The sequence below is a fragment of the Oryzias latipes genome, chromosome 2, assembly GCF_053564925.1.
Source record: "Oryzias latipes strain Hd-rR chromosome 2, Olatipes_Hd-rR_3.1".
In the NCBI taxonomy this organism is placed as follows: Eukaryota; Metazoa; Chordata; class Actinopteri; order Beloniformes; family Adrianichthyidae; genus Oryzias; species Oryzias latipes.
This window is the reverse complement of record NC_136238.1, coordinates 45,650,544-45,668,842: the sequence shown is the minus strand read 5'-3', so window position 1 is coordinate 45,668,842 and position 18,299 is coordinate 45,650,544. Positions and strand designations below refer to the sequence as shown.

The window sequence follows — 18,299 nt, the reverse complement described above, 5'->3', positions numbered from 1 at the left end:
AGAAGTATGTGAAAGGGTGTGAGGTGGCACTGACTTGTCCACAACCGAATCCAGGACAGTTCAAGGGCTTCGCCTGGTTCGTGGATGTACAAGGGACCAAGCACGGGCTCTTTCGCATCGAGAACGGGATTACCACGAACTACGACCACAAGGCCAGCGTCGGCGCCAGTCACTTTCTGCTCGGCTCAAATCTGCTCATCATGCCATTTACGAGAGGATACGAGAGCTCCTACGGCTGTTTCCGCTGGGCGATCGCGGGCCATCAAAGCGAGCAGTACACTTTCTTGGTTTCAAACTGCACCGTAACTTCGATCTTCAGCAATCCCTGCTCTTAAGGTCCCTCGCTCTGTTGACAGTGTCCTCCCTGGGTCTTCGCCACACGAATTGAAACCACTGACACTTATCCCTGCTACTGCCACCACCGCATTTGACATCACCGCCGCCTTCATTGCAGCCGCTGAACTCCAGGGAAGAAGCTAAACCATGGCCAGCTCAAAACCCTCCACACCCAAACCCCGCTCTTCGAGGTCGAGCAAGAACGATGACGAGGAAAGACCCGAGCCCCTGATACCCAAACGCAACCGGTACTCGCACAAGACCAGCCCCTCAAGTAGGGCAGCTCACAGCTTGCTCGAAGGAATTCTCCCGAGAGCTGCCAGGCGGAGCATCTGCGAAACTATGCCCGCTCAAGATCAGGAAGGGGTATGCAAACTGGTGCACGTGATGGCCAACGCAGCCCTTTTGAGGGAGCAGAAGGTGCTTCGTGCGGAAGAATCCTGGAACAGGGAGTTCGAAAATGCCTTGGCGAACTACCTTCCGGTGAGAGAACACCACGTCGCCTTCCTCACTCACAACATGGTCGTGACCATGATCGGAGCTGTGGTCGCCAGGGCTCTCGAGCAGGCGACCAGGAGCGGGGCGGCAAAGAGGCTGGGCGACGGAGCCGACGAGTCCGAACTGCGGGGTCTCACCCTGGACCTCTTGGCCGACCGACACTATGTGAGAAACATCGCCTGCCACGACTGCTCCAAGACCAGCGAGGTGGAAGACGTGGCGTACTCCGGCATCATGGCCGTGAACATGACAAGGGCTCTCCTGGAGGAAAGCTTCAAGCGCAGATGCAGACTGAGCGGCAGCCCGACGGGGAGCAAGACAGACGACTCCTACAAGGACCACGCCACCATGACCGCTCCGATGGCCAACATCGGCTTCAGGCACCACTATGAAAACAACCAGCATCACCCTGAGCACTACACCAACAGCGACAAGAGGATGCCAGGCGTGTATGTGGTGGAGGCCGTGGTGGACGGTCTGGCCTGCGTCTTCGAAAGAGTGAAGCCCCCGCACGTGAAGGCCTGGTTGGGGATGTTCAGCAAGGAGAGGTTTCCTCACCCGCAAAACAAAGACCTGGCTCGGATGGTGCTGGACGCGCTCCAGGAGTACATAACGGACGCCGACTACACCGCCCTCGAAGCCTTCAGGGCCTCTGTGTTCGCCATAACCGGAGAATCCTGCCCTTGGGCGCGAGTGTCCATGACAAGCTGCTGCGACCACAGGCCGCTTGAGGGCGACAGATACTCGGAAAAAGACCTCTCCACGTACTTCGAAGACCCGTGAGGATCCGGCTGACGTTTCAGACACCTGCCGCTCGCCGCAAACAGCCCAAGAGTTTAAAGTTTCATGGCTTATGTCGTTTTCTGTGAAATGTCAGAGAGGAAAAAATGAAGGTGTAAAAAAAAATGAAATAAAAGACCTGTCAACTCAGAAATGTGGTTTGCCTTGCTTTCGACCTCTGTGTATTTGTCAACCTAACAGCTTGCAAACAGTAAATGTGGGACCGAAACACACACGCTCACACAAGTCAGATACCACAGACGGTTGCGTTTATTCCAGAGGGTAAAAAAAAAAATCAAGTTGTGCTTGGTGCAGACATATAGGACGAGGACAAACGCACAGAGGAGCGGAGCCCTGTTGCCCTCGACCAAGCCGAACGCAATCACCTTCGTGCTGTCGGGTGGACGCTCGAGAGAGAGAGAGGCTCAAGGTTTGGGCACAGGGTCCGATGAGGTTGAGAGGCATTTTTCCCATCTCGGAATTCCCCATAGAGGAGACTGTCGGCAGCGGGAGGCCGACGCTAGAAGGCTCAAGCCCGGACGGTATAAGACCGTCGTTCAGAAGATCCGCGCCACACTTCTCCTCTCGACCAACGCGGTCTGCTCTGCTAAAGACACGAGGATAGAGAAGCTCCGGGCCTTTCGCGAAGATGCTGTTTCTGACGGTGTTGGCGTGCACCGCCCTGGTCCCGTTCCGCTCATGCCACGAGGTGAGAGAAGCGGACGAGGCTCACGGCACCCATGTCAGCGCGGATGGGGGAGAGTGTGCGGTCGCACTGACTTGTCCGCGTGAGAATCCCGAAAGGTTCATGGCCTTCTCCTGGTACCAGGTTGTACGTGGGACCAAGCGCGGACTCTTTTACATCCGGGACAACGGAACTGCCTTGGAGTACGAGCTCGAGGAGAGCATCAGCGCCACTCACAAGTTCCTGGGCTCGAACTCAACTCTACTCATCTCGCCAATTTCAACAGGATACGAGGGCTCGTACGAATGTAGCCGCTGGGCGAACGTGGGCCATCGCAACGAGCAGTACAGTTTCTCTGTTTCAAACTGCTCCGTGACGTTGATCGTCAAACCTCCCAGTCCCTCAGTTTGGGCCAAGGGGGGCTCGACGAAGCCCTCTGTCTCGTCCCTCACTCTGTTGACATTGTCCTCCCTGGGTATCCTGATACTGCTTTGACTTGAGCGGCAACAAAATTTTGCTGATGCAGCATCGCCCATCCTCAAACCTAACGACTTCATCCCCTACGAGCCCGGCCTTGTGCACGTACTGCTTGTTATACATTTTTGAAAGGTCCACACTTTTCACGGCATGTGTTCTTCTCAATGAAATGAAGTGAGAGAAAAATGATGATGTAAAAAAAATCAATAAAGTACCGGTCAACTCCAAAATGTGGTCTTGCCTCGCTTTCACCCTCTGTGTAACGTGTCAACCTGACAGCTCGCGAACAATGCACTTGTCACCGTGACACACATCCGCACTCAAGTTGTTGGGCTTGTGTGCTGAACATGTAGCTACATGAGCGTGTGTTGTTGAACGTGCTCCCTTGAATAAAATCATGTGGTCTCTCAGCTCACTTGGGTGCGTCTTTGTCTGTTTTCACTTCTCTCTCGGTCTAAGGGACTAGAGGCTCTGACTTTTCCTCCCCGCTTTGGCCTACGTGTGTTCCTAAGCGCCCCTCGCATATATGACAAAGGCACAAAACCCCAATGCGATACAAATAACAGACACAGGACAAGCTGAGGTTTTCAATGCTGTTTAATTCACAACAGTGAGCGTACAACGCTAGAGAGAACAATTGTGTTAGGGGATAAAGCAAGACAAGCGCCGTGATCACAACGGGACGGGGTGTGCGTTACGCTGACTGAAAAGTTTTTTCTTGATGCAGTCAGAAGATTTCGTCCGCCTTCTGCTGTGGGGAATCTTCGTTTTCAACGCAGGAACTCCGTGCCTCGGGATGGGCTGCTCCACAGGGGTACAAAAAGAGGAGGGCGGGAATCTCCGAGGCGAAGGTTCCCTCTGACTGCCGCCCATTCGCTCGCCATCGTGTTCCGTCGGCGCAGGCGAGCGTTGCACCGTCCTTCCCCGCAAAGGGCGAAGGGGAGTCGTATTCTCATCTGCAGAAATTCTGGCAGTCGAGCAGGTCAGGTCGTTCACTCCGGATCCCGTCCCGCTTCGGGTGCCGACGGCCTCGAGGCTCTCGCGGTCAACTTCGGTCGCGGCTGCGGAGATGACCGGAGACTTCTCCGGAGGTAGCTCGCGATTTGAGTCGTCCGTCATCGTTGCTCCCCTCTATCCGGGTGGCTGAGCGCGAGGTTCTGATGAGGTCTGGAGGACAAGGCGAAACTCTGTTGAGCCCGGGTAACTGCCGCTTTCAAACATGACTCGGAGGGGGTGATACTTGGGGCAGCGGTCGGATCCAACCTAGCGCCGCAGCCGGAACGACGACGCGTTTCGATCGGCGACCGGGTTAGGCTCTGGGCTCGCGGCTCTCACTCGCAAGCCGTCAGAGGTATTTTGTTGCGATCGTAGTTTCCGTGACGCGAACCCAGACTGAGCCGAGGTATACTAATTGCCCCGTGTCCACTCGCTGGACAATGAGACGATGGTGAATGAAAATTACAGTTTCTGGTGGTGGTACGAACGGAACGAGTGGGCGGCATACACCATGGTCGCAGCGCCTTTGATGGTGCTGGGCTTGGTGCTCATCATGCACAGGTTCTGCAAAAGGCCCGCTGGGAACATCTACAAGCCCAACGCTCAACGGGTCGGTGCTGTGTACCAGCCCACGACCGAACGTCAACCGTCCACCTTGTCGAATTGGCGTGAGACCGTCGAGACCTGCAACTGCCGGGGTGCAGAGCGAAGAGTGGCAGAGAGCCCGGAGCCCGCAGCCCTGAGTCGCTCAGACCAAGTTCTGGAGGTCCCGATCGATGAGAAATACCCCTCGGTTCTGTGAGGCAGAGCTAAAGGGGTGCGAGAATTTTTTTTTTCCTTCTTTCTTCTGTTTGTCTGCTTTGTTAAATAAAAAAAAAAAGAAAGCTGCACACAGCTGAAACTTGTACCCTTTTATCTCTCCTAGTTTACGCAGGTCTGCAGTGATAGCAGGAGGAGCAGCCCAGAAGACAACGAGGCCAATTTGCTGAGATCCTGCTGTGGACAGTTCTTCATTGTTTTTCTTTAATTGTAACTAGCGTGTTCACAATGTCAAGTTGTTGAGATCCTGCTGCAGACAGTTCTTCTTCTTTCTTTTTTCTTTTTTTTTTTTCATTGTAACTAGTGTGTTCACAATGTCAAGCTGTCGACACAATAAAAAATGCACAGATCCAAATTATGCTCGAGTGATGTTTTATTCTGGACAAGCAACTTCATCCATATCCCTGCAACAATTACAAAGCAACAGACAACACCTTGCCGTATCGTCTGCGCTTCTTGCCATAGGGGCAGAAAACACACAAAAGGTATGCCACTACGATGAGCAGAGCAGGCAGCCATGAAGACCAGACTCCGAGTGCAAGGCCGGTCCACGAGCGGCGGCTGAGACAGAGTTGAGTTGTGATGCGGAGAAGACTCTGAATACATTGGGGCGAACCTCCCCTCTAGGTTTTCTCAACCAGTGGGACGAGAAGTCTCACGACGTCCAGCGCACCCATTGCCGACGCGGCCTTAGCTGCCTTCTTGGTCTCACCGGTCCCTGTGTAAGACAACGGCCCTAGTTGAAACCCAAAAACTTGAGGGAAAACAAATCACAGTGTCACATCCCTGTTACCTGTCGCTTGCACATCCACCTTGGTCGCTCCGTCTAAAAAGATCGCAAATGCTGAGCAGAAGCAACGAAATCGGCCGGACGGAACCCACTGGTCTTGTGTGAGTTCCTCGAAGTTGTAGGTGGGAAAAGGCCAGTTGTACCTCTGGCATAATTCCTGTGAACGCAAAGAGAGTTTTTTTTTTTTCTCATGCACAAACAGCGGCATTGGGTCACGTGAATAGGATACGCACTTGCAGTCGGCCGACGTAGTTCTCCGCAGTGGGCAAACTTGCGAACTTAGCGACAAGCTTCGATTCCCATTCATCTTTCGTAGCCTCCAGTGACGGGAGCTTGGCGTTGTCTGCAGCGGATTCTTTCAGCACCCCCAATAGCAAAGCTTTGGCTGCGGCTAATTTTGCCAACCTCTTTTGAGGTCCGATGCCTAGGGCGAGGGAATCTTCCTTGACGCTGCCCTCAGCGAAAAGCCGCGCACTACATTTGTACATCTCGAAGTCGTCGTCTCTTGAAATTATAGTGTCGTACACGACTGTTAAATTTCGCTGATCTGCGAAGGATTGAAGTCTGTCCACCCAATTTTCCTCCTTTCCTGCCATCTTCTCTACAGAAACTGAGACACGACGCGGTTCCTCCTCAGTATCCATTCCATTCTCTGGGTCACTTTCATTTTATACTGCCTACTCGTCGGACGGAGCATCGATGACGGTTAAGGTGAAGAGGCAGGTTTCGCATTGGAAGAGAGTCTCTGTGAAGCAGGGACACGTTTTTTTTTTTTTTTCTACATCTGTTGCTCGGGTACACAACAGACACACTCACACACACCCACACACACACACAAAAATACAGTGCAAAAAAAAGGACTCCAAGCTCCACCAAAGTCCACGAGCGCATTTTCACTGGGAGCCCATCATCGTCTCGTGGCACGTGAGCAACGCAGCCCTAGGGGAGTTGGTCGAATGATGGGTAGTAGATGTCTCTCCGCGGACTTTGGGTCCACGGGCATGGGGAGTTTTACCTCGCGCTTTACCCTTCCGGCACTTCGAACAAGTCTTTTTCGAGACGCTCAGCAGGCTCCTAGCCACGAGCGGATGGAGGTCCCCCGATCCACACACCAAACAGCGTGAGTTCAATGAAGCCTCGATCTCGCGGATGATGGATTGCGTCAATGATCCCGGCCGCAGGCTATCGAACAGCGCCATCAGCCCACCCTCGCCGAGCTCTCGCTCGTCCGGCGAAGCTCCGCTGACATCCAGGAACCCAATTAAAGAGCACACGGCCGCGAGCTGCCAGGTGCTCACTCGCGTCTTAAGCTCAATGTCCAAAACCGCCCTGGTTAGCAAATCTACGGCTCGAGAGATCGGCGCTGCAAGCGGCTCGACGTCAGTTGGTCGGAGCTCGCTTAGTGGCTCTCGGAGCGCGCTCAGCGGCTCTCGGAATGCAACGCGCTTAGAACGCTTCAGCGCAAGAAACCTCACCAAGAGACGCACAATGTCCTCTTCCCTCACAGGGAACGCAGCTCCTCCGAGAGCGATCAATACGTCCTTCTCCGCTCTCAGTATCCCCTCACCAGTAGAGGATGCGTCGGCGACCGTCAGGTTCGGCCCCGGCTGGGATTTGACGGTGGAGTTGGCCCAGACGCGATTGCGGACGCAGATGTCGTCCAGATCGATTTGAGAGCACGTGGCGTGCATCTTCGCAGAGAGCGAGAAGCAGGCCGCTCGGACATTTTCCGAGTTCGTCAAAAGCTCCACGAGCTCGGACTCAGTGTCACGCGTGGCGACGTATCTGTCCATGACGTTCAACGAGCCCAAAAACAGTGAACGAACGTCTGAGGTGTCGACGTTCAGTCGCCTTATACTGTCCGCGAACCAGCCAGCAGCCTCTGACCTGCGATTTCGGTACTCCCAAAACAAGCCGGAAGATGACAACAGAAAGCGGTCAAGTCCTGCGCTTGAGTCGAACAGGTCGAGAAGGCGAAGCTGATCCTCCAAGCCTTTTCTGAGGTCTTTCGTGTCTGTCGCTGCCAAACCAAAGTCCAATGCGGGACACGACACGTACGTCTGCTGAGTAACTTCCATGATGAGTGTAAAGTGTGCTCAAGATCGAGTTCCAGGTTTCTAAGGGCCACAGCCAGCGCTCGCACAATAGGTTATCGAGATTTCGCTTGTCTCGACTGAGGCAAGAGGCACACAAATCGCCTAGACAAGAGCGCAAGACTTTGAGCAGCTATGGAACTAGAGTTAGCCAACTAGTTGGCTCCACACGCTGAGGTCCGACTCCGAGCTGAGTCGGCCGTACTCCGTTTGCTCCGTTCGGAGACTGAGTGAGGTGGGGGGAGTGTGGCTCGCCGTTGGATGTCCATACAGCAAGGCAGTCTAAGTCGGGGGCTTGGAGCTAGGGAGAGAGGAGCTTATTTCAGCACCACAAGCGTACGTCTCTCTGTCTGTGCTAGTGTTCACTGTCCCTCAGGTCAGCTGCGACGATGTTTGGCAAAAGGACAACGTACAATGCTACTGGCCCGTCACCAACCAACGCGTCCTCTGAGATTCACTCTTCGATCGCGTTCAGTGTGGTACCCATGCTTCACTTTGCGGTGATGGTGCTGGGCTTGATCGTAAACGTTTGCATGATAAACCTGGGATTACGGCTGTGCAGACCTCCGAAGGCTCGTTCGCGCTGCGATTACTTTTTCGTGGTCGTCGGGCTCTGCGACATAGGCACATTGTCCGCGACGCCGCTGTGGGTCATGCAGAACATGGCCAAAGAATGGATCTTCGGATATGTCGTCTGCAAAGCCACGAAGGGGGTGATAACTGTGAGTCGCCTTTGCTTTTTCCTGTTCTTTTCTCTATCCGGACAAATGAAAAACCTCTGCTTTCTTCAATCCCTCCTCATTACCTGTTTTGGTTTTTTTTTTTGTTTGCGTATTTGTTTCCTCCACAGTTCTGCCTGCAATACGGGGTACTCATGATGGTCTGCATCAGTGTAGAGAGATACAACAGGGTGGTCCTCAGAAAAGCTGCCTTCTCCTCTCTTAAGAGGGTGAAAGGAGAGTGGGCGAGGAGAGCTTTCCTGTCCCTGGTGTGTGCCATTCCTCCCTCCGTGTCAGCTCTGGTGAACATATCCAATCACGAAACCTTCAAAGTCGGTCTGATTACGCTGTGCGCTGACACCTATTCCCCGAGCGAAAGGTTCGTCATCACGTGGATCAGGATGACCATCTGTTTTATCGCACCCTGCATCATTCTGGCTGCTTGTTACGGCGCAATCTTCTTCACTGTGCGAAGACATGTTAGAAGGGGGTCGGCTCACTTAAAGAGAGAACAGCTTCCCCTTGCAAAATCCTACATCCTTTCATTGCTCACTGTCATAGTTTTTGTTTGCTGCTGGACTCCCTGGATCGCTGTCAGCATTTACTACTCTCTCACTAAAACCCTGGTACACAATCAGCTGAAATTATTCCTGGTGACCAACGTGAGCTTGGCCGCAAGGAACATGCAATGCATCACCACCCCAGCCCTGTATCTGTCCATGAGGACCCCCCAGTCGGTCAGAAGAATTGGGTCTACGAGCACCAAGAGTGGGTCGAACACCTGAAACTTTTGCAATTATTCTTTGTAGTTGTCACAGGCTGTAAAATATACAAAATAAAGACACGAATAAGCGAAACAATATCAAACCCAGATTTGTGTTTTGTTTTTGTGGGCGTACAACGGGGAACAGAGATGCTTCAGAGCAGGCTCAGAGACCCCGCCGAGCTTTGTCTCGTTTTGGGAAAGGTTTTTCTCTAGCTGTAAAACAAAAATAAAAATAAAAAATAAAAATAAACATCTGAAGCAATTGCAACCCGCCTCTGAGTCTGCCTCTCCTGACAGGACGCAGAGCTCCGTGGAGTGTTCCTTGTCTGAGAGGAAGTCTCCAGCCTGCCCCTGAGCGGGCCTCTCGTGACAGACGCAGTGCTCCGTGGAGTGTGAGTCGTGCCAGCGAAAGGCTCCAGCCTGCCCCCACCGAGAGGAAGTCTCCAGCCTGCCTCCTGAGCGGGCCTAAGCGGAAAAGCACAAGCAGCTCTGCGGCGAGTCACACCACAGAGCTGTCATGGGGGGCCGAAGCAGAGGAAGGCTGGAGCCTTTCGCGTCTGAGGCACACACGCGGCCCGTGCCTGCGGGGGAGCAGACCGAGAGGCAGGCTGGATCCTACATCGTCTGAGAGCGGCCCGCAGGCCGATCCGCTCCCGTCGGACGGAACGAGAAGCTCGACGGAAAGGCGGGGTTTGTCAAAGTCAAAAGCACGAGCGGCTCTGCGTGGAGTGTTGTGTCAGGCGGGACCAAGTCAAAGGCAGGCTGCAGCCTTACGCAACGCGAGCCACACAGCTGAGTCTGTCAGGAGAGGCCAACTCAGTGGCAGGCTGGAGACTTCCTCTCGGTGGGGGCAGGCTGGAGCCTTTCGCAACCAGAGCCACACAGCCTCGGAGCTCCACGTCTGTCGCGAGAGGCACGCTCAGGAGGCAGGCTGGTCGGATACAGGCCTCTCTCATATGTGGAAATAAATCAGAAACGAATCGACAGAGGCACGCTCAGGAGGCAGGCTGGTCGGATACAGGCCTCTCTCATATGTGGAAATAAATCAGGAACGAATCGACTGTGTGCATTTGCGTGTGCCACAAGAGTGATGGAGGTCGGAAAGTCCACAAGGTGGAGCGATGATGAGGTTAAATGCCTCTTAAGTCTGTGGGGCGACGAGACAATGCAGACGGAATTGCAGGATCATTATCATAACAAATTCTTGTTTGAAGACATTTCAACAAATATGGGGAGGCAAGGTTTTAAGCGCTCGTGGCTAGATTGCCGGCAAAAGATCAAAAACTTGAAATACAAATACAGATCGGTAAAAGACCACAATAATAAGAGTGGAAACAGCTGTGAAACATTCCTATTCTATGATAAAATGGAAGGCATTTTGGGTGACAGGCCAAGTTTCCGACCACCGGAATTACTGGATACCACCAGAGTTGATGATGTGCCGTCATCGGTGGACAGTGAAGAGCCGGAGTTTGAGAACAGTAACAGTACAGGTAAGGGCAAACGGAATTTATTTTAAATCTTCGTTTATGTTGTTAATGTTATTTTATTGTATTTATAATAGTATAGCAATTTAAAAGTTGTCTTAGTATTCGACAGATTAGAAAAATATGTAAGCAATTAAAATATTACAACTACCATCATTCATAACAAAGTATGATTGATAGCTAACAGGTATTTATAGTTCAAACAATGCTTCAATATTATATAATACACTATAGGCTATTACTTCCATTTTATATATTGCATTTCTATGTTTATTATCATAGACTCATGACAAACGTGATCACAGTTAGTCATACTCATTTTGTCTTTTACAAGTAGGTCATTTCATTTGCATTCACAGTGTTAAGTACTTTTTTTTTATTTACATAAAAATCAATATTACAGCAATACAGCTATAATGTTATTGGGCAATACTCATAATGTAGTAATTGATAAAGCACTCAACAAAGAAATAGCTCATTATGTAAAACATTTGTCATTTTACAGGTGCACCTACCACCCGTCAAACGCCCAAAAACAAGCTAGAATCCACAATGGATGTTTTTTCTAGGACAATCAAAGAAGCCCTGTCTCAGGCAGATGACACAGAGCTACAGCTGAAATTGCAAGCGGCCCAGCACGCCCACGAAATGAAGATGATGACAATGGTCACACAATTTCTTGCAAGAAGACAATCGTATCAGCCACCACCTGACCCAGACCAGGCCACAGGTTCAAGCTCGTACCAGCCACCACCTCACCCAGACCAGGCCACAGGTTCAAGCTCGTACCAGCCACCACCTGACCCAGACCAGGCCACAGGTTCAAGCTCGTACCAGCCACCACCTGACCCAGACCAGGCCACAGGTTCAAGCTCGTACCAGCCACCACCTGACCCAGACCAGGCCACAGGTTCAAGCTCGTACCAGCCACCACCTCACCCAGACCAGGCCACAGGTTCAAGCTCGTACCAGCCACCACCTCACCCAGACCAGGCCACAGGTTCAAGCTCGTACCAGCCACCACCTTACCCAGGCCAGGCCACAGGTTCAAGCTATTTCCCAGATCCGGTTCACCCAGGCCAGGCCACAGGTTCAAGCTATTTCCCAGATCCGGTTCACCCAGGCCAGGCCACAGGTTCAAGCTTGTACCAGCCACCACCTTACCCAGACCAGGCCACAGGTTCAAGCTCGTACCAGCCACCACCTTACCCAGGCCAGGCCACAGGTTCAAGCTATTTCCCAGATCCGGTTCACCCAGGCCAGGCCACAGGTTCAAGCTTGTACCAGTCGCCACCTCACCCAGGCCAGGCCACAGGTTCAAGCTATTCCCCAGATCCGGTTCACCCACATAGGTTCAGTCAGGATTTTTCACACCCAGGTCCCTTTACTCAGGATCACACACGCCTATGTTTGTCCCAAAATGATGACCACCCCTGTCCCCCCTTTTACCAGGATTATGTTTCTGCTGCTCCCTCTCACTATCCCCACCCTCCATTCATTTCAGATAATCTTTAACCACTTTACCTCTTGTAATGTCACCTCCAAATATCTTGACCACCCTTCAACCTCCACCCTCTCAACAGGTCCGCATCAGCCTTATGCCTGTCAGTTCCCCCAGTCCAAAGCTACTGGAGTAAAGGGACCCAACCCGGGGATGGAACCGAAAAGGTCCACAGCTCAGCGGAATGAACAAAGAGTTGGCTTTCCAGCCCCACATCTGAAGCTATTGCAGCCCACCTCTGAGTCTGCCCCTTTCGACAGGGCGCAGAGCACCGTGGAGTGTGACTCGTCTCAGCGAAAGGCTCCAGCCTTCCTCTGCGTCGGCCCCCCATGACACAGAGCTCTGTTGTGTGACTACACGCAGAGCCGCTCGTGCAGTTCCCTTCACCCAAACCTGAGCCTCTCCACGGAGCTTCATGTGCTGTCAGAGGGGAGGTGATCGGAACGCTCTTGGGCTGGGCTCTCTTGGGGTTGCTTTACATTTGGAACGTTGCATTTGGAAAGGTTTTCTCAATCGAGCTGTCAGGCATAAAAGCGGAGCCAGCCCGGAGAGGGAACTGAAACGGCCCACAGCTCAACAGCAAGGAGAGAGAAAGTCGGTCATCTAGCTCTTCGCGTGAAGCAATTGCGAATGTTCTGTGAGATTTTCACTGGCTGTAAAATAAAAAATAAAATAAAAATAAAAACAGGACAGAAAATCCAAATGAACACAGGAATTGTTTTTTGTATGACTTTTTTATTACAACATGTCCTAGGGATCCAACCCAGAGATGGAACCGAAACTGCCCAGAGCGCAGCGGAATTGAGAAAGAGTTGGCCTTCCAGTACCACACCTGAAGCTATCACAAATGTTCTGTGAGGTTTTAACTGGCTGTAAAATAAAAGTTAAAAAAAAAATGGGACAGAAAATCCACCTTGATTTTACACTGTGATTTTTTTTTTTGTCATCACACGACCCGGGGGTTCCTTCTGCTTCATGGCCATCGCCGTCCCGTCAGCGCCCTGGACGTGAGCCGTGTGTTCACGAGGGGAGCCGATCTGGTGTGCGTGTTTGTGTGCGAGCCTGCCTTGTTACAGTCAGATGTGCGACCGCGAGAAGGTTAGAGGGGTCTTTGGCAGCGCCCAGGCCTTTCGAGCAAACTGGTTTGTTTCACACAGAGAAGCTGTCCAACAGGGCGGCAGCGGTCGCGATCGACTTTATTTTTCATCAAACGGACACAACGGAATGAAAAACGTTGCGCAGGTCAGCGTCTCTGTCGCGGGCCCCACTAGCATCAGAGCAGTTTTTGGTCATAGCACAGTATACAAACAGACTTTTGACATAACACAGCAAGACACTTCACCCCGGTCGATCCTTCGGAATCCAAAATCGCACTCGCAAAAGGAATCGCCATGCTCACACGATCAACGGTCTCGCGCAGGCGGAAGAGAGATCGCGGCGAGGGAGAGCAGGGTAGAGAAGAATCCGAAGATGAGGACGCTTGCGAATACCGGTGTTCTCACATGAACATGATCGCTTCGATGAGACGCGAGATCGCAGAGCTGAAGGGCGCTCTGGACAGAACGGAAAGGGAGCGGGATAGAGGAGCGCTCCATGAACGTGTCGACCTGCGGTCAGGCGTTCGAGAGTCGAGCGGAAACCTCGCGCGAGCGGGGCGCTCGGGCGAGGAGGCTGTCGTCCGCATGGCCTACGAGCTGGAGGTTTGCAGGAGGGATCTCGAGGAGGCCAAACAAGCTCTGCACCGCGCTTTGGAAGACCGCAAAGCCCTCGAGATCGAGCTGAGGGAGAAAGCCGCCCGGAGCGCGGAAGGCGAGGCGGGTAAAAGCGAATCGCCTCGCTCTCATCCTCACCTGGACTGGGTCGGCAGGCATTTCTTGGCGGTGTCTCTGCCCGAAGATCGCATGTTCAGACCCGGGGAGTCCGTGACGCCGGTCGGGGTGTTGCAGAAACTGTTCGAGATGAGGATGGGCGAGAGGCGATCGGCGGGGTTCAGCATACTGCTGGAAAACGTCAACATCGCGCTCTCTCAGAAAGAGCCGGAGTGGTACGCGAAACACTTTGGCTTCACGAGGCCCCGCGTCTACGCCAACGGCTACAGGTGCACGGACAAGGTGGACACGGAAGACTTCGCCTGGCTCCTGTTCGAGTACGGGGCGCAGGCTCCCTTCGTCGAGCTGCTGGCCGGGCTGTTGACCGTGCTCAACAGCACGGGGAAGGGCGGCGTCACCGCCGTGGCCGTGAAACTGAGCCAGATCCTGTACTCCTCGAGCGTGACGCTGTTCAGAGAAACGGTCGCCAGGGCATCCGAGTCTTTTCTCTGTGTTCGCGGCAGAGCCGCGCAGGCTCGCGAGTCTCTGGGCGCCGTCACGGTCCCGGTCGACGCGGGGCTGCCTGAGGAACACAGCGATCGCCACAGGGGTTCGAACCGCGCGAGGAACGGCGTACTCAGGTCCGTCCTGGAAGGCATAGAAAGCCCCCGTTTCGCGAGCTTTTCTCCAAAGCAACGGGAGGAGGACGGATCCCTCGGCGCTCGAGACTCCTTGAACATTGACCGTTCTCTGTCTGCCTTCATCAAACGCAGACAGAGAGACCCAGGAGAACTAAGTGGCGGGAACGGAGGCTCGAGGACCTCGAGGTTTGATCGAGCCGAGCAGCTTCGGGTTGCCGCTCCGCACCGCCCAGAGCGAAGCTCGCTCCTCGCGAAGCGGGTGCAGATCGAGCCGTTTCTCTGACGGTCACACTGCGCAGCCCCCGCACAGACAGATGGACGAGCCGGGGGTCGACGTCTCTCCGGCCGAGGGATTTGGCGCGCCCGGTGCCCGCAAGCGCGCCAGAGAGGAACCGCGCGTCGCCGACGAGGACCCCGCGGCTCGGGCTTTGCTCTCTCTTTCGGGATACTGCCAGGAGGAGTGGGTTCGACGCATGGTGAAGTTGCACATGTTTCGAGGCGATCGCCTGAAAGTGGCTTTGCTGAGCGGAGACGCGGGCTGCGGGAAATCGTACGCGATCGGTCTGCTGGAGAAAAAGCTGAAAGCCCTCAGGATCAGCGTCGCAGTGAGCGCCATGACCAACAAGGCGGCAGGAACGCTGATGGAGTCCGGTCATCTGGACAAGGTGCAAACGTTTCACAAGATGATGGGTCTCAAAAAGGATCTGCTGGACGATTCGCTCGAAGCGGACGCCTTTGTCGAGCGCTACAGGAGATGCTACCTGGGTGCGATCCTCGCCTTCCGGGCGTTCCGCCGGTCGAAGGTCGACCGGGCCGTCGACAAACACTCCTGCGAGCTGCCGAGGCCAGAGAGCTGCTCCGCCTGCAGCAGGATCTTCGCTCGGCTGAGAGGCCGCAGCGCCTTGGCGGACGCGCCTCCGTTCTTGGGCACGAACGTGCTGGTCGTGGACGAGTACGGGCTCATGACGGCCAGGCTTCTGGAGAGGATGCTCAGAATACTCGCCCTGTTCTACGGTCCGGACGCGGGTCCTCTGATAATCCTGGCGGGCAGCGTGTCCCAGTTGCAGCCAGCCGGTTCGGGCCCGCTCCTCTGGGAGACCGGTCGCATGGAAACGCTGCTGTGCTGCTCCACCCCGCTCTTTGTCAACAGGCGGCAGTTCGACGACCCGGGCTACGCCGAGACACTCTCCTACCTCCAGTTCAACACGGTGACGCAGCAGTCCCGGACCATTTTCAGGAGTCAGCTGCTCGTCAGCGAGAGACAGGCGATGGACCCCGAGCACGAGCCTCACAAGACTCGCATCTTCCACCAGGACCAACAGCTCGCTGCCTACACAAAGGCTTACGCCGCCAGGGCAACACGAAAGGCGGAGGTGTTCCTGAGCGTGACCAAGCACGGATCATCGAGCAAGGGACCCGCCCAGTGGTACAACGTCCTTCAGCAGGCGACTCAGGCTTTACCCAAACTCTTTGCGATGCCCAGGGTGTTTTTCAAGGGCGGCCAGCGCCCACGCGAAAGGGACTACCTCAGGAACCCCGAGCTCTGGGTCGGTTGCAAGGTCAGGATGCTTTGGCACATGGACCACAACGGCATACAGCCCGTAGAGGACGGACCGGTGCCTCGTAAAACCCTTTCGCCGGCGGCCAACCTCGCCGGGGACCCGGTTTCGCCGCTCGAAGTGGAAGGCCTGATCAGCGGGATGGCGTTCCGGAAAGAGACCCAGGCTTACGAGTTCTACGTGAGAGGAGACAGGACCGGTCGTCTTTACAAAGTGGGACCTTCCAAGTGGCACTGCGAAAACTGGACGGTGACCACGCACCCGTTGGCCTGCATGCTGGCCATGAACACCTACGACTGTCAGGGCTGTACGATAAGCGGAGAGGTGCTGTACCACCCGCCGCGAAACTTTTCCATGTCCCCTATAAAACCATCGGTGTACGTGGCGCTCAGCAGAGTCACTCGGAGAGAAAAGCTGCAGATGACAAACTGCAACTTCGCAGAGTCTGTCGGTCGGGTGGGTTTCTACGACGAGAGGCTAGTGGCCTACCGCAAACGCGTGGAGATGAACTACTCGGCCTGAGCCCTCGGCCTAGCCAGAAATCTCCTCTTCTTTACGGTCGTCGCGACCAACCTTTCGCTCGAACCATGTGGCACGAACTCACGCTGGAAGAGCTGATACTCCTCGCTTCGCCAAAGTCCGCCGCTCGAGGGCCGAGCCGGGTCGCGGCTCGCGCGACGAACCCCCGAACGAGAGGAGAGGACGGCTCGGTGGAGAAGCCGGAGCCCCCTCGAGCGGAGTCCCGGTGTGATTTGAGATCTTACATCGTGACCAAGTGGTGCCCGTGGTTCTCGCGGACATTCGGGGAGCTCTTGGAGGAGAATCTCAACATGCTTACGGTCAGGCTGCTCAGAGTTCACGTAGAAGAGGGTCCTGTGCTACTGGAGGTGCTCGCCGCGGCTCTGATCGTCCTGAAAGCGCCCAACGCCCCGCACGCGCCCACCTGCAGAGAGCCTTTGCGAGCGCTCGAGTTTCTCTGTCGTCCGATCGCGGACTAGTTGTTGTCGTTGCTTGTTTTTTTTTTTTTTTTTTTTCGTTTTCAGCCGCAAACGCAGATGTCGTCGACCAGGATACACGAGCCGATCCGCGCTTACACACACGGCTTGAGCGAGAGCAAGCCTCGCAGCCAGTCTGTCCCCTACGGAGCTTACAAGTACGACTCCTCGAAAAACTACCTCCCTCCGGGCCTGTTCCACTTTGTCAAAGACAGCAACCGCTACGTTCCCACTCTACACGGCCTCAGCCTCGAATCCGTTGGCCGCCTCAAGGAGGTGGCCGTGTGCTGCGCGAGCAGCTCCATCGTGGACAGACCGTTCCTGAACGCTCCCCACTTGTACGAAGTGGAGCTGATCAACACGGGCCACGAAACGTTGAAACAGGGCGACAGGTTCTCTGTTCAGCTCCCGGACAGAAAAGACGTGGCGGCGCAGCTCGGAGTCGAGGGGGACCCGGGCTACGATCTCAACGTGAACAAGGGCATCTGGGGCGGTCTGCTCGCGACCAGACGCGTAAATTGCGATTGCGGAGGAGATCCCGTGGAGGAGGTCGTGCAGGCGCTCAAGCATGACGGTGACTTCGACGTGTTCCAGCTGGTCTCCCCTTACCACCCCCAGAGCGTGCTGGCCATAATGACCCTCCTGGCCAACGGAGCAGACTACCATCGAGTGGACATTGTCACACGAAACGCGGCCGCGTCTTTGGTGAACGACAGATTCGACTCGAACCTGGCAGCTCGGCTAGTGCAGGACCAAGAGGCGAAGCGATTCCTCAAGACTGTGATCGGCCACGCGATGACCGTCGTGGAAAGTGTGCAGGGTTTCGCGGGAGGACAGGTGTTACGAGCTCGGAAAGGGCACATCGCCAGCTCGATCCGGACTGGGGATAGGTTTGTGGCTCAACTCGACATGCATAGGTGGCTGTTGTAGCAGCAGAGACGGAAGGAGTCCCGCACGAAGAGGGGAGGACGACTGTTACCTCGGACCCAGAAAGACAGCTTTGCTTGTGCACAATCATGCAGTTTGCTTGTTGAAATTGCTTGTGGAACAGATGTTCTCTCGTGTATGAAATTGTGCTGATGTGAATAAAAGACAACACACCTTGGTTTGAGTCACTGATTTATTCTCGTTCCACAACGATCCTATTCTGGTACGTGACTGTTTTAAACATAGGCATTCTGGTACGTGACTGTTTTAAACGTTGGCATAGATAATCACACCACATTCGTCTTGACCGTATTCCACCGTGCGGCCTGGTTGGACCGGGTAATGAAACTCTGAACGCAGTCTGAACCCTGTCCTTTTCAAGCGAAGGCTTCTGGCCTTGCTAGTACGAGGAATGTTTTTTT

At 54.4% G+C, this 18,299-nt stretch overlaps 2 protein-coding genes across 2 annotated transcripts in view; one reads left to right on the top strand and one right to left on the bottom strand.

The window, feature by feature from the left end:
• The window catches only part of LOC144989155 (uncharacterized), a 209,883-nt gene that overhangs the window by 57,339 nt on the left and 134,245 nt on the right, over window positions 1-18,299 (bottom strand). The gene's annotated exons all lie outside the window — the stretch shown is intronic.
• LOC144989290 (uncharacterized) lies at window positions 483-12,662 on the top strand. The gene is made up of 2 exons (XM_078941472.1): window positions 483-4,589; window positions 4,698-12,662. The coding sequence occupies exon 1, from the start codon at window positions 484-486 to the stop codon at window positions 1,615-1,617; it is 1,134 nt and encodes a 377-aa protein (XP_078797598.1). The 5' UTR covers window position 483; the 3' UTR covers window positions 1,618-4,589; window positions 4,698-12,662.